Consider the following 15695-nt stretch of genomic DNA (forward strand, 5'->3'; position numbering starts at 1 on the left):
ACCTTTGATTTTGGGGGTGACAGGTTCCCTTTAATTGTCTGTAGCTGTAAATGTGATGAGCGCTGTCCGCGGTGCTGAACATACATTGTAGGATTATTTCCCCAAGATATGGCTCCATACCGCTCGTCCAGTGCGATGACACCAGCCAAGGTTATAATGAACTCTTGGTGGATCTTGGCGGAATAGATACATGTTGGATACTTGTATTTTTGGAGGAAATTTCTATAGTGACCAATGGCTTTTATTAGAGAGGGAAGGCAGTAAGAACCTGGATACTTGCCAGTAGGCACACTGTAGCGGATGCCCAGCACAGAGCACACCTCTGCATGCACATAGGTGACAGATCCCAATATAAACCAGCCAGGACTGTGCGCCCCTGACCTTGCAGCTCCCCCATGGGCAGAGGCTGGCACATCCTGCACCGCACCTCTCCGCGGTCATGCACGCCGGAGGACAGGCCTCTACTCACTCTTACACGCAGTGCATGGCGGGCCGACCTGCTCCCCGGTGCAGCCTTGAGAACAGCGCTCCTCCCGCTTTCATGGCCGTCCGGGAATGACTCCTCCATCCGCGCGTTGGCGCAGAATGACGTCACCGCCACAAAGTGGCAGGGTCCTGGAGACAAGCCTCGGCAGGCGGAAGTGGCCGGGCAGAACGCTGCATGCCGGGACTAGGGAGGACCAATCAGCATAGTGTGGGCTGTGAGGGCGGAAGTGTGTCTCTGGAGCAGCTTCACGTGGGTGATTTCGCGCCCCGGCTGGACGCAGCAGTCGCAGTGGGAGATGTCAGAGGTGCAGAATAGGCTCCAGTAAGTGGCAGACGTATTATATCGTGATACATGTATGTCGTGACAGCAAAAGGCAGTGCATCCATTATTACTATGAGCTTTGCAGCTTCTCCTCAGTCTCTACATTAATAAGTGCTGTAATGTACAGGCTGTAGCTAAGTAACGCCATCACCACATTGTATGGTAATAAGGCGGCTGCCATGTAAAAGACAGTATGACCCACGCACCCGCACTTCACCAATATGGCCTCTAATTGGTGGAGCCAGGCTGGGTTACGTGATCTGCCAATAGAGCTACTACCAATCAGTCATGTCATAGGTCTGTGGGGCCCTGGGCACTGCCTCCTGCATCCCTCCATCCTGGCGCAAAGTCACGTGTTTCATGATGCAAGGATGAACGCCAGCCTAGCGCAAAGTCACATGTTTCATGACGCAAGGATGAACGCCAGCCTAGCGCAAAGTCACATGTTTCATGATGCAAGGATGAACGCCAGCCTAGCGCAAAGTCACATGTTTCATGATACAAGGATAAACGCCAGCCTAGCGCAAAGTCACATGTTTCATGATACAAGGATGAACGCCAGCCTAGCGCAAAGTCACATGTTTCATGACGCAAGGATGAACGCCAGCCTAGCGCAAAGTCACATGTTTCATGATACAAGGATGAACGCCAGCCTAGCGCAAAGTCACATGTTTCATGACGCAAGGATGAACGCCAGCCTAGCGCAAAGTCACATGTTTCATGATGCAAGGATGAACGCCAGCCTAGCGCAAAGTCACATGTTTCATGATACAAGGATGAACGCCAGCTTAGCGCAAAGTCACATGTTTCATGATACAAGGATGAACGCCAGCCTAGCGCAAAGTCACATGTTTCATGACGCAAGGATGAACGCCAGCCTAGCGCAAAGTCACATGTTTCATGATACAAGGATGAACGCCAGCTTAGCGCAAAGTCACATGTTTCATGATGCAAGGTTGAACGCCAGCCTAACGCAAAGTCACATGTTTCATGATGCAAGGATCAACGCCAGCCTAGCGCAAAGTCACATGTTTCATGATGCAAGGATGAACGCCAGCTTAGTGCAAAGTCACGTGTTTCATGACGCAAGGTTGAACGCCAGCTTAGCGAAGTCACATGTTTCATGACACAAGGATGAACGCCAGCCTAGCGCAACGTGACATGTTTCATGACGCAAGGTTGAACGAAAGCTTAGCGCAAAGTCACATGTTTCATGACGCAAGTTTGAACGCCAGCTTAGCGAAAAGTCACGTTTCATGACGCAAGGATGAACGCCAGCCTAGCGCAAAGTCACATGTTTCATGACGCAAGGATGAACGCCAGCCTAGCGCAAAGTCACATGTTTCATGACGCAAGGATGAACGCCAGCCTAGCGCAAAGTCACATGTTTCATGACGCAAGTTTGAACGCCAGCTTAGCGAAAAGTCACGTTTCATGACGCAAGGATGAACGCCAGCCTAGCGCAAAGTCACATGTTTCATGACGCAAGGATGAACGCCAGCCTAGCGCAAAGTCACGTTTCATGACGCAAGGATGAACGCCAGCCTAGCGCAAAGTCACATGTTTCATGACGCAAGGATGAACGCCAGCCTAGCGCAAAGTCACATGTTTCATGACGCAAGGATGAACGCCAGCCTAGCGCAAAGTCACATGTTTCATGACGCAAGGTTGAACGCCAGCTTAGCGCAAAGTCACGTGTTTCATGATGCAAGGATGAACGCCAGCCTAGCGCAAAGTCACATGTTTCATGATGCAAGGATGAACGCCAGCCTAGCGCAAAGTCACATGTTTCATGACGCAAGGTTGAACGCCAGCCTAGCGCAAAGTCACATGTTTCATGACGCAAGGATGAACGCCAGCCTATGCAAAGTCACGTTTCATGATGCAAGGATGAACGCCAGGGTGGCTAATCAGAAGAACTGCAAATGGCTGTTCTCAGGGCTCCTATCCAGTGGCTACAGATAACTGGCCCATGAACCGGGTCCTGCCAATCGATTTTGCACCCACACTATCCGGCAGTAGTTTACATGTAATCCATCAGCAGGTTTTCTCGTGATTGCAGCTGATCAAGAAGTCCGTCAGGTGTGGATTTCTTGCTAGTCATGTGGTGGCCACTCTCACTTCTCCTATGTTGTGAACGAGCCTCTCCATGCTGTGATCTTTGACCGTAAGACATGTCGCCGCAGCTGTCATCATTGTGTCATGATGAGCTCTGCAACTTTCTCATGTTTACATTTTTCATTCTTTGTTTTTTGCCATTTTCACGATTCTGCTTTTTATTTTTTATACTGAATACCATTTTTTAGGGGAGTCTGTGTGGAGGGGAGCAGGAGAACTGACTGCTTTCTAATCAGCAGTAGACATTGGAGAATCTATTGGGTCTCCGGCCTATCAGATGGGTCAATAATCTGAGATCACTGGACGAGAGACCTGCGAATCTCCTTCTTCCTGGTTGGGGAGAGAGACTTGTTGATTTCTTATTAGCTGGAAAACCCTGATAATATGAAGGTTTTCCATTAAAAGTTCATTACGATTCCTCAGAACTGCCACTGGTAAGGGTCTATTGATCGGAGCCTCCATCAACCTTTTAGGGAAAAAGTGCTGTTAGTGATTCATATGTTGGCGTTACCTGTCAGTGTAAGGGCTTGTTCACATGAGTGTATAAAAAATCTAAATAATGTTCATATAGTAACCTCGGGCAAATCTAGACCTTTACTTCCAGTGGTTTTGTATAAAAAAATCTGTCAGTTTCATCCAGTAAAGTGGGAGGATTTTTTTCTCGCTTGTCATCTGTATACAATCTGCTTTTTAGAGCAGCGATTAATCATTTATAGGACTGTTTACAGTTTCCTATATTGCACAATTGCAATATATCCGTAAAAGTCAGATGCTATACTGATGGTCCGTATGGTGTCTGATATTTTTACAGACCCATAGACTTGAATGGGTGAGTCTCATCCAACTTAAGGACAAAAAGTGCATAAAGTAATTTTTTTTTTTTTTCCCCCACACACATTCGGTCAGTGGAAAAAATCATTCATCTACACTGCCCCATTAAATAACATTGGTCCCAGTGTGGTCCTTTTTTTGCATCGATAGCAATTGGACCGAAAATGTGGTTGTGTAAACAAGTCCTAAGGAAGAGAAAATAGAATTGTCAGGTATTTACCGCTAAACTGTATCTGAACTTACTGCTGATTACATCTATTAACACCCATTCCCCTTTTTTTGTCTTAAAGGGCTTAATGATTCCTAGTGTGTGACTTAAAATTGCACCAAAAATGTCAGGGGAGCAGCGAAAGCTTCCCAATTGGATGTCTGAGCAGGATAGTCCCTGTACAAGCAAGACTAAAAAGGCAAGTCTCCGTCTGTAAATCATTATGGTCTGAGTTATGATATAGTGCAGGAGTTAACTACTCTATCAATATAATCGATTACTATGGTAGAAGTGGGCTCCATCTAATTTACTATTACTATTATCTGCTGCAGCATTATTGTCCTGCTTATCTACATTGTAAAAGCAAGCTCACCCAATTAATGTAGTCTTGTTTCACAGCAATGCGCCTTAAAGAAGCTCGCCCATCAAAATTTGTACCCTCTTAATATATTGCAATCGTATATTATATAGCATTGTGTACTTACAATTGCTCCTTTTTGTCATTCTACCCAGCTAATTCTTCTCTCTCTGCTCTATGTAGAAACAGGAAGCCTCTTTACCCCTCAAAAATCATTCCCCTCTTCATCTGACCAAGCTGCTCCCTCCTGCTATAGACTGTTGCAGTGACTTATGAGTCATACAGGGAGTATAAACCTCCTGTTTCTACATAGAGCTTAGAAAGATTCGGATAGTCGGTTTTTAATCACGTGATATCATAGACCTAATGGAAAGCTGTGTAAATATTTGTGGGGCAGGCGCAGTAAGCTCTGGCGGTCTGACGTCCCAGCCAGGCTTGCAGACTGCGCCTGTGCAGGCAGTGCGGCCACCCACCTCGGTAATCCCTGCCCCGCACTGTGCTATGCATTATGCACAGTGCGGGGCTGGGATTCCTGGGCATGCGCACTGCGTGTGTCAGCCACTCACCCAGGTCCCCCCCGCTGACACACGCAGTGCGCATGCCCAGGAATCCCAGCCCCGCACTGTGCATAATGCATAGCACAGTGCGGGGCAGGGATTACCGAGGTGGGTGGCCACACTGCCTGCACAGGCGCAGTCTATTTACACATCGCCGGCGCCGGATTTGAAAAGAAAACAGCGCGGAGGGGGCGGCGACCATCGCCCCAGAAGAGATGAGTGACGGCAGTTGGGCGCTTCACAGAGGAGGCTTCAGACCCGCCTCCGTGGACAAAGACAGGTATTTTTGCAAAGTTGCAAACTGCTTTATTTTAGTAATACCTGAACACAAAACTAAAAGAGCCACCTTGTTAGAATGCAGCATTACTGCTGCACAAGGTGGCTCTTTTAGTTTATAACGGCTGCAGGGGGGTGACAGTGGCCCTTTAACCTGTTCTTATATGCGTCCAGAAACCTGTACAAAGTGTTTTTCTCCTACGCCTCATTGGGGGACACAGGACCATGGGTGTTATGCTGCTGCCACTAGGAGGACACTAAGTAATACAGAAAGAATTGCTCCTCCCCTGCAGTATACACCCTCCTGCTGGCTCCAAGTGAACCAGTTCTTGCTTAGTGTCTGTAGGAGGCACTTGGGTCTGGGTCAGACCCCACCGATTTTATTTTTATCATATTTTTCCCTTAACGGAGCGAATGGGGGCGACAAACCCTTTCTAGGTTCCGATCTCCCCTGAACCATCAACAGGCAAGAACGCGGAGCGTCCCTCCCTGTACCCTTTCCTGCACCATTGTATGCCAGCCCTGAGCTCACTTTACGGGCGACGGTTCCTTCGCGTTCCGATCTCCCCCCCTCCATAGCAGGCGACCACATGGAGTAGCCCTCCATTTACCTCTCCTGGAGCCAGGTGCATAGCCGGACATGATGGTTATGGCGTCCAGCCCCCCCACTGCATCACCACTGTTATAGCGGAAGATAAAAGGCGGCAGAAGCTCTCCACCCCCTCCCTGACTATGGCGACTGTGGATTGAGCATCGGCCCACTGCATCTACTGTGAGTACACCTGCGGGGCCGAGGCGCTGGGGGTCCTGGTCCCTGGGATAAGGGAGGTCCGCAGATACCTTAAAGCCCGGGTCTGTGGGTCACGTCGCACAAATAGCTGTAGCGGCGCTACAGGCCGCAACCGCAAGCTTAAAATTTAGCCGCCGGTTTTTTTAAAGTAAGTACAACGGGGTAATAATAATATATATGTAATCATAGATTACCCTAAAAGAACGGATTTTATTAAATATACCTCTAAAAAGCCAACAACCAATGGCTCACCAAAACCGAAAAACAACACACCGTGAACAAACTAAAGTGGGGGGAAGAGTCAACCCTAATGAATGTCTATGCTGAACAGCTGCCTATCTGCGGGGGTATCTAACTCAGAATTTGAATTTTTGTTTCCTAAATTTCCTCTGCAGGCAACCTTCTACACAATGCCCAAGATACATAAGGGATTGAGCCCTCTAAAGGGACGCCCTATCATATCCGGGATTGATTCACTTACACAAAATTGTGGCCTCTTCATTGAGGAAATTCTCAGACCATTTGTTACCTCTATCCCTTCGTAGCTGAGAGATATGACTGACCTGCTGCAGAAAATTGAGGGCTTACAGCTGGAGAGTGGCTCATGGTTGGCGTCAATCGACGTCGAGGCACTCTACAGCAGCATCCCACATACGGCAGGGATAAAGGGAATTCAACACTATTTAAAACAGAGGTCGGTCGCCTGCAGAGATCATAACGATTTCGTCATCTCTCTCTTGAACTTTATCCTGACCCACAACGCCTTCCAATTCAACTGCAAGCACTACCACCAGCTCAGGGGCACTGCGATGGGGTGTCCCTGTGCCCCATCGTATGCAAATTTGTTCCTGGGCTGGTGGGAAGAAACAGTGGTGTTTGGCGAGGCCACACAATGGTGGCATGAGTTGGTGGCGTTGTGGCTAAGGTTCATAGATGACGTCCTAGTTATATAGACGGGCACAAAGGAACAATTTACAACATTTATTGCAGAACTTAATGTAAATATTAATCTAAAATTCACTTGGGAGATAGAGAGTGCAACTGGCATTTTTGGACGTAGTCATTAAAAAGACTGTATCCTCACCCATCCCTTGTAGATTGTGAGCCCTCGCAGGCAGGGTTCTCACTCCTCCTGTACCAGTTATGACTTGTATTGTTTAAGATTATTGTACTTGTTTTTATTATGTATACCCCTCCTCACATGTAAAGCGCCATGGAATAAATGGCGCTATAACAATAAATAATAATAATAAAAAAGATAGAAAGGGGCCATCTGACGACAAGTATCTATCGAAAATCGACCAGTGCGAACAATCTTCTCGACTGGAACAGTCACCATCCCACCCCGCTTAAAAGGGGAATCCCCAAGGGGCAATTCCTAAGGCTTAGGCGAAACTGCTCAGACAGTGGGATGTTTCATAGTCAGGCAGCTGATATGATAAATAGATTTAAAGAGAAGAATTACCCCCCTCCGTTTTGAATACAGCATACCAACATGCGGCCAACTCAGAGACAACAACTACTACAGAAAAAAGAAACCCCACCAGATAACGAGGTAGTAAGAGTGATAGGGACTTTTGACTACCAACATCAGAAAATAAGAGAGGTGTTAAAAAACATTGGGACATCCTAAGGATGGACCCTGACCTTAGAGATGCAATAGGCGAATATCCCGACATTACATTCAGGAGAGGGAGATCCCTTAAGGACCAGCTGGTGCACAGCCACTATATGAAGCCAAAAATAGAGGGCACGTGGCTAGAAAGGAGACCCTGTGGTTTCTACCGATGTGAGGGGTGCAAATTCTGTAGTTGGATGACACCTGGAAAATCTTTTATGAGTGCATCCACAAGGAAGATATTCTATCAAAGGGACTACTCGAATTGCAAATCAACAGCAGTAGTATATATGGCTACATGCCCCTGCCCCAAAAACTATATTGGGAAAACATGTGTCGCAGGAGGGTAGGAGAACATCTGGGAGACATTAAAAATGACAGAGACACCACACTTGCCAGACACATGAGACTCCAACATCCCACTGACATTTTGAACATAAAAATCATGGTCATAGAAGTGGTAAAACCGAGCCCAAGGGGTGGTGATTTAGATAGGACGATTTTGCAAAGAGAATGCGAATGGACCTTTATACTGGACACGATGACCCCGAAAGGACTAAACGAACAAATGTTTTTTGTAGAGATTGTCTGCGCCAATGTGTAATGCTAGGGATTGGGAAAAAGCCTGGACTGATGGTATCTGGGAATAATTTTTTAGGGAACCTATACATACTCTGCCATGTTATTCCCCTCTTTTCTCAAAGAAAGGGGGATGTGACACAGATCCGTGTGTAACATAGTTCTAATAGAAATCCTCGGTTTAGGGGTCTTAGAGAGAGAAAAACCACAAGGGCGCACCTCATAGAGAGAGAAAAACCACAAAATATATTTGGGTGTAGAAAACATCAAGAACATGTGCGGGAAATTTTTAATGTACATGTCACTGTACAAAAGTGGGTGTCAAAACGAGAGGCTATCTGGATGTGACACACTGTTATCCCCATCTACGGCAGAAATGAGCTGTGATACGCAAGATGGGACATAGCGCTTCATCCAGTGCCTGCGCAACGGTACCGATAGGTAATAGACAACATGTATGGGGTAACGAAGTATACGCAGGCATCTGGTGTATACAGCACTTTGTGCAGGCGTAATGGACTTCCCTTATGGGACTTCCCAAATAACAGCAGATAACATCCCATTCTGCGCAAGCGCGGAAATGCCGGCACGTAATAGACAACATATATGGGATAGTCAAATACACGCAGGCATCCTGGGAGTACCCGGCGCACGCGCAATAGACATCATCCTTTTGGGAGCTTATGGAACGCAGAGAAATAGATAGCGTTCCAGTTGACGCATGCGCCATGAAGGAGGGTGGAACGCACACCCCCGGAAGTAGCAGAGATGCCGTACAGAGAGAGAGGAAGGCAATACTAGGAAACGCCAGTTAGTAGGTAGTACACTTGAGGCGGAACCTTTCTCCCCTGACACTGGGGAATTTACCCTTGGCGCACTCCCTGCCGAAAAACAGGAAGCACAAACTAATACTGCAGTTTCCGGGGTCCCGTCTTTAAAAACCGAGGTAACATCATTGAGATTCAACTCTATCACATTCTATCGAGAAACATGATTAGCAATCGAGCCTCCTGATGAGCCAGTGAGGTGAAACGCGTAGAGGCTAAAGCAGACAACAGGCGGGCGGCAGTTCATCTGAACGATGAGTATCAAATATTGAAGGCTTAATGGGCTCTAGCTCCTGCAGAACACCATATATTTAAAACGTATTAATAAGCTCTGAAATGTGCTGTTTACCATTGTATGTATGCACAACTGTATGAACTGTGTGAAGGGCACTGGAGCTGTAGTCAATGCTAGTGTGGACAGTTACGCTAGGCAATCTTGCTAAAGAGCTGAGAAACAATCGACCAATTGTATCTGGAATACATGGTTCACTATCTTAGGTATATACAATTCTATCAACTGGGTAAAACAGTGAGTTTTGCACTAGAGCTAGGGCCAAGTATATCGCTAAAATTCATGTTAGACATTTTTTGCCAAGTATATCCAAAATCAGGGATACTCTAAAAATTCTGCTACTGAGACGCCTAAGTCACATGTTCTCCAGTTGTTTTTAAACATGCACAGTGTGGGGTCTAGGGCTCCCTAGAGATAGGAATGGTCTATGTATAGTGTATAGGGGTACCTTCAGTACAATATTGTCTGGGTAGCGGGACCCTGTGGGTTTATCAGGGCTCATCTAGGGACCCCAGGGTCAGCCATCGCGGAGCGGGGGCGCCATAACGCTTCCCCTAGGGTGCCTACCCCCGCAGATAGGCAGCTGTTCAGCATAGACATTCATTAGGGTTGACTGTTAACCCCACTTTAGTTTGTTCACGGTGTGTTGTTTTTCGTTTTTGGTGAGCCATTGGTTGTTGGCTTTTTAGATGTATATTTAATAAAATCCGTTCTTTTAGGGTAATCCATGATTACATAGCCCCCGGTTTTTCCCTCTTCCAGGTCGAAACATTGACTCCGCCCACCGGCAGTTACCCGCCGCCCACTCTCTAGCGCTTCTCGTTCTGCGAGGAGCGCCTTCTCTTTCTGATCTTGGCGGCCATCTTTTGACACCACACAGGCTGATGCTGCAGCGCTGCTCCAGCGTTTTGAATCACAGCTTCAGGGAGCGATTTCTGTGGATATTGCGGACCTCCTCCGGGGACTCAAGACACAGGACCTGGGTAAGCTGCAGAAACATAGCTTAACCCTTCCCCTGCTATTAAGCGCTCTCCTCAAGGCTACACTATGTCTCAATCAAAGCCTAGCAAAAAGTCTGGGAAAACCCAGTGTTTTTTGCTGCTTGTACCTCTTGTAAGGTATCTCTACCCTGGGATCACAATACTGCGTTAGGCTCAGCTTGTGAACGGTGATTGCTCAGGGACCACCTGTTACTGATACCGAACCCAGTGAGCCTAGTCCCCCTGAGTGGGCTACCTCTCTTACCCGGTCTATGGCATCCCTGGCCAAAGCGTTAGACTCGTTCCGAGACTTTTCCTCTAACCAGAGCAGTCTTACGGACAACGCTCCCGATGATCAGAACCCCTTGTACACTAGGGGTCGTACCTTACCAAGGAGCTCTCGCTCTTCCAGGAAAAGGACTCATGGCTTGTCCCCAGACCATCACCAGGTATTGGGTTCTGAGAGTTCCATTTCTCGCTCCCCCTCCCTTGGGGCTAGTAGAGAACCTGTCTCAGAGGACGATTCTGACACGTCCCTAGATCAGGAATTTCAACACGATCAGGAGACTCTCGACTCTCTTATTGAGTCAGTAAACAAGGCGCTGAAGCTATATGAGGAACCTTTATCTAAAACGGATCATGCTGTGTCCTTTAAGAGGACCAAGTGGGCTCACAGAGTGTTTGCTTATCATCCCGAATTTAAGGAAATCGTTGAATCTCATTGGATCCGTCCAGATAAACGCTTCACAGGGCAAAATCCCATGGAGTCAAAATATCCCTTTGCTCCTGATCTAAGAAAAGATTGGTCACAGTCTCCTCTGGTAGATCCTCCAGTATCGCGCCTAGCTACTAAATTTATTTTATCCTTTTCAGAGGGCGCCTCGATTAAAAACCCCACCAATCGTCAGATCAATATGGCTAGTTCAGCCTTTGAAGCCTCAGCAGCTGCACTCTTTCCATCTTTTGCCACTACGTGGGTGGCTAAGGCTATGACCCATTGGGCTGAGGTCTTGTCTTCAGCTGTTCTGGATACCAATCTTCCCTCCGAGGTAGCAGACCTTGCTACTCAGATAGCCAGAGCTGGGGATTTTCTTGTGACCGCGTCTCTGGATGCCGCTGACTGCGCTTCTCAAGCAGCAGCAAACACCATCACCATTCGGAGGTCCTTATGGCTCAGGGACTGGCAGGCGGATTCTGCTTCCAAAAAGTCATTGACTTCTTTACCATATCAGATTGGTCGCCTTTTTGGCGAAAAACTCGATCAATTAATTTCCGATGCCACTGGAGGGAAGAGTAAATTTCTCCCACAACAGAGACCCTTCCGGCCCTTTCGGAACCAGCAACAGCAGGCTCGGTCCCGATTTTTTTTTTTTTCGTTCCAACTCAAATTGGTTCTCTACTTTTACATCTTCCAGACCCGGCCTGGCACAATGTAGGGATAGAGGTCCCCATACCTCTAACAAACCTTCCCCTTCATGGAGAGGCAGTCCTAGGCAGTCAGGATCCAGGGGGTCCAGACCGTGCAGATCTCCCACACAATGACTCCCTGTGGTATCCGGGGGACACCATCAAAGTAGGCGGCCGCCTGGTTTCCTTCAGCGACGCGTGGCTCTCGGTCGTTCACGACGAATGGGTCCGCGACCTAGTGTCCTTCGGATACAAGATAGAATTCTCCTCTCTTCCAACAAATCGTTTTTTCCTGTCTTCTCCTCCCAGGGCAAAGGCATCAGAGTTCTTCCAAGCCATAAGCTCTCTAAAAGAAGACGGGGTTATTATCCCGGTCCCTCAGAGCGAAAGGTTTCAAGGTTTTTATTCAAACCTGTTCATTGTTCCAAAGAAGGACGGTACAGTACGGCCCATACTGGACCTAAAACTCCTGAACAAGTTCGTCAGGGTACGACGGTTCTGAATGGAATCGCTTCGTTCTGTCATCTCATCCATGGAAAAAGGCGAGTTCCTGGCGTCTATAGACATCCAGGACGCGTACCTCCACATTCCAATTTTCCCCTCTCACCAGAGGTTCCTTCGCTTCACAGTTCAGGAACAACACTTCCAATTCTTTGCTTTGCCCTTCAGCCTTGCCACCACTCCCAGGGTATTCACCAAGGTCATGGCGGCCGCCGTGGCCATCATTCACACCCGAGGCGTGGTGGTGCTACCGTATTTTGATGATATTCTCATCAAAGGCCCCTGTTTCCGCACCTGCAAGGAGGCCACGAATACCACAATGGATTCTCTTTCTCGCCTGGGTTAGAAGATAAACTTCAAAAAATCTTCCCCAGTACCGGCTCAGCGAATTTCCTTTCTAGGAATGATACTGGATTCGTCCCAGGGGTTGGTGCTTCTTCCCCCGAAAAAGATCTCAGCCTTACAGCGGGAAGCTCAGAAGCTCTTTCAACCTCAAACTCACTCTCTGCGCTTCAGTATGAGAGTCCTCGGCAGGTTGGTAGCAGCTATGGAGGCAGTTCCATTTGCCCAATTACACCTCCGTCCCTTACAGCATGCCCTCCTGGCTGTTTGGGACAGGAACCCGTCCTTCCTCGACCTTCGGTTCTTTCTTCCCCAGCGAGTCAGACAGTCTCTCAGGTGGTGGACATTGAAGTCCTCCCTGAATCAAGGGAAGTCTTTTCTTCCAGTACATTGGCTAGTTGTGACAACAGATGCCAGTCTTCTACGCTGGGGAGCGGTGTTTCTACATCACACTTCTCAGGGCCGCTGGTCACTTCAGGAATCACGCCTTCCGATCAACATCTTAGAAATTTGGGCAATCAGGTTAGCTCTTCTCCAGTTCCATCCTTTGCTGACGGGTCATCCCATCAGGATTCAGTCCGACAATGCCACTGCAGTTGCATACATCAACCGACGGGGGAACCCGCAGCATGGCAGCCATGAGCGAGGTAGGCTACATTCTCCATTGGGCCGAGGAAAACCGCTCAATGATTTCTGCGGTTCACATCCCGGGAGTGGACAATTGGGAGGCAGATTTCCTCAGTCGTCAAAGCCTCGACTCCGGGGAGTGGTCTCTCCATCCAGAGATCTTCCACCAGATCTGTCATTGGGGAACTCCGGACGTGGATGTGATGGCCTCACGGCTAAATTCCAAAGTTCCCAACTTCATAGCTCGGTCTCACGATCCAACAGCCATCGGAGCAGATGCACTCGTACTCCCATGGCATCATTTTCGGCTTCCGTACATATTTCCCCCGCTCCCCTTACTGCCGAGAGTCATCAAGAAGATGAGAGCAGAGGGAGTTCCAGTAATCCTGATTGCGCCAGATTGGCCACGCTGGGCGTGGTACGTGCAATTAGTTCAACTAGTCGCCGATGTTCCCTGGCGATTACCGAATCGCGCAGAACTGCTATCACAGGGCCCCATTTAACACCAGAACTCTGTGGCTCTGTGTTTGACGGCATGGCCATTGAGTCCCGAGTTCTAACCCAGGCAGGTTTCTCTCCGGAAGTCATCTCTACCATGATCAGAGCTAGAAAGCCTACTTCTATGCGTATTTATCATCGTTCTCTTCCTGGTGCAATGACTGGGGACGTTCTCTTGAATTTTCCATTCCTTCCATCCTCAAATTTTTACAAACCGGTTTGGACTTAGGTCTCGCCCTTAGTTCTCTCAAGGGGCAGATTTCAGCCCTGTCCGTTCTTGTCCAACGCAGGATTGCCAACAGATTACAAGTGAAGACGTTCATTCAGGGAGTCTCCCATAAGGTGCAGCCCTATAAGATGCCGTTGGAACCATGGGAACATAATCTGGTCCTCGGAGTCTTGCAAGAAGCTCTACAGGAGGTTTCCCTGTCCTTTCTTAAATGGAAGGTTGCCTTCCTGGTTGCGGTCACGTCCAATAGACGAGTCTCAGAGCTGGTGGCTTTGTCTTGTCAAGTTCCGTTCCTGAATTTTCATCAGGATAAGGTGGTTTTGAGAACATCCCCGTCCTTTTTTCCAAAAGTTGTCTCATCCTTCCATCTCAAGCAGGAGATTGTCTTACCGTCACTCTGTCCGGCACCAGTACATCGCTTCGAGAAGGCCCTCCACACACTGAATTTAGTGAGAGCTTTCAAGAGGTACGTCTCGCGGACGGCGTCCTTCCGCAGGTCAGATGCCCTTTTTGTGCTCCCGGAAGGGCCAAGGAAGGGGTTTCCCGCTTCCAAGGCGACAATAGCCAAATGGATTCGTTCGGCTATTCAGGAGTCCTACCGAGTTAGTGGTCATCCTGTCTCAGCAGGGATGAAGTCTCATTCCACTCAGTCAGTGTGTGCGTTTTGGGCATACGGCACCAAGCTTCGGCAGCACAAGTTTGCGACCTGGTCCAGTCTGCATGTGTTTACAAAACATTACCATATTCATTCTCAGGCCTCGGCAGATGCGACCGTCGGCAGACGAATTTTGCAGGCGGCTGTGCCGCATCTGTAACCTGTGGGTACAAGGAGCAATTACAGTTGATTGTTCCCCACCCAGGGACTGCTTTAGGACGTCCCATGGTCCTGTGTCCCCCAATGAGGCGTAGGAGAAACAGGGATTTTTGTGTACTCACCGTAAAATACTTTTCTCCGAGCCAATCACTGGGGGACACCGCACCCACCCTGTTAGCCTAACGGTTTTGGTTTTCTGTGTTGGCTTGGTTTTGACATAGTTCATCCTGGTTAATGTTAAGCTCCTATTGCTTTGTTACCGAACTGGTTCACTTGGAGCCAGCAGGAGGGTGTATACTGCAGGGGAGGAGCTATTCTTTCTGTATTACTTAGTGTCCTCCTAGTGACAGCAGCATAACACCCATGGTCCTGTATCCCCCAATGATTGGCTCGGAGAAAAGGATCCCTGTATTAATCATTAATAGCATTTAATGATAGTTTCTGTAAAACAAAAAAATATATATAATTTTTATGCAGGTTTGTGCTTTATTATCGTGATATGACATTGTTGAATGTCATAACTGGTAGAATCTTAGGTGCTCTTATCACTTCCACTTGCTCATTCCTGAAGTTCTCTGCTGTAAGTAGTCCCGTGTGATAGATAATTGTTTTTTTTTTTTCTTACTAAAAGCCTTAATTTGCTTCTTCATTAGAACTGTGCATGGAAGAAAAACATACTAGAAGATAATCTTCCATTCCTGAAATTTACTGGCTCAATAGTTTATAGTTGTGAAACACAGGAGTGTTCATTCTTTTCGGAGTACATCAGGTGAGCCCAATGATGTAGCACAGTTTATACTCCACTTTTTCAGGCTGCGTTCCCATGTTGTGGTCATATTCCATTTTTCTTTTTTTTGGTGGGGGGGTGGGGGGATTGCTGGAATTGAGTCACAAAAAAAGCCAGCAATGCCTTAAGAAATACATGAAATTGAACGTTATCTGCTATTTTAATCTCCTGTGAAATGGGCCATGGTGACTGGCATATATCCTTAAAACCTGACCTCCAAAAAAATGCACTTTCGGGATGCAGTAGAC

The 15695-nt window shown here is 47.7% G+C and overlaps 2 protein-coding genes across 4 annotated transcripts in view; one reads left to right on the forward strand and one right to left on the reverse strand.

Moving 5' to 3' along the window:
* The window catches only part of PURG (purine rich element binding protein G), a 73457-nt gene extending 72866 nt beyond the window's left edge, over nt 1-591 (reverse strand). Inside the window, exon 1 of the mRNA XM_069742178.1 lies at nt 470-591. The gene's annotated coding sequence lies outside the window, so the exon portion shown is untranslated. The remainder of the gene's footprint in view (nt 1-469) is intronic.
* Nucleotides 592-710: 119 nt separating this feature from the next.
* Nucleotides 711-15695, forward strand: part of WRN (WRN RecQ like helicase) — a 234382-nt gene continuing 219397 nt past the window's right edge. For all 3 annotated transcript variants that reach the window (XM_069742190.1, XM_069742199.1, XM_069742208.1), the window contains exons 1-3: nt 711-808; nt 4048-4164; nt 15314-15429. In XM_069742190.1, the coding sequence (XP_069598291.1) occupies nt 4090-4164; nt 15314-15429 (191 nt within the window). In that variant the 5' untranslated portion in view covers nt 711-808; nt 4048-4089. The remainder of the gene's footprint in view (nt 809-4047; nt 4165-15313; nt 15430-15695) is intronic.

Source organism: Ranitomeya imitator, chromosome 1, assembly GCF_032444005.1.
Source record: "Ranitomeya imitator isolate aRanImi1 chromosome 1, aRanImi1.pri, whole genome shotgun sequence".
Classification (NCBI taxonomy): domain Eukaryota; kingdom Metazoa; phylum Chordata; class Amphibia; order Anura; family Dendrobatidae; genus Ranitomeya; species Ranitomeya imitator.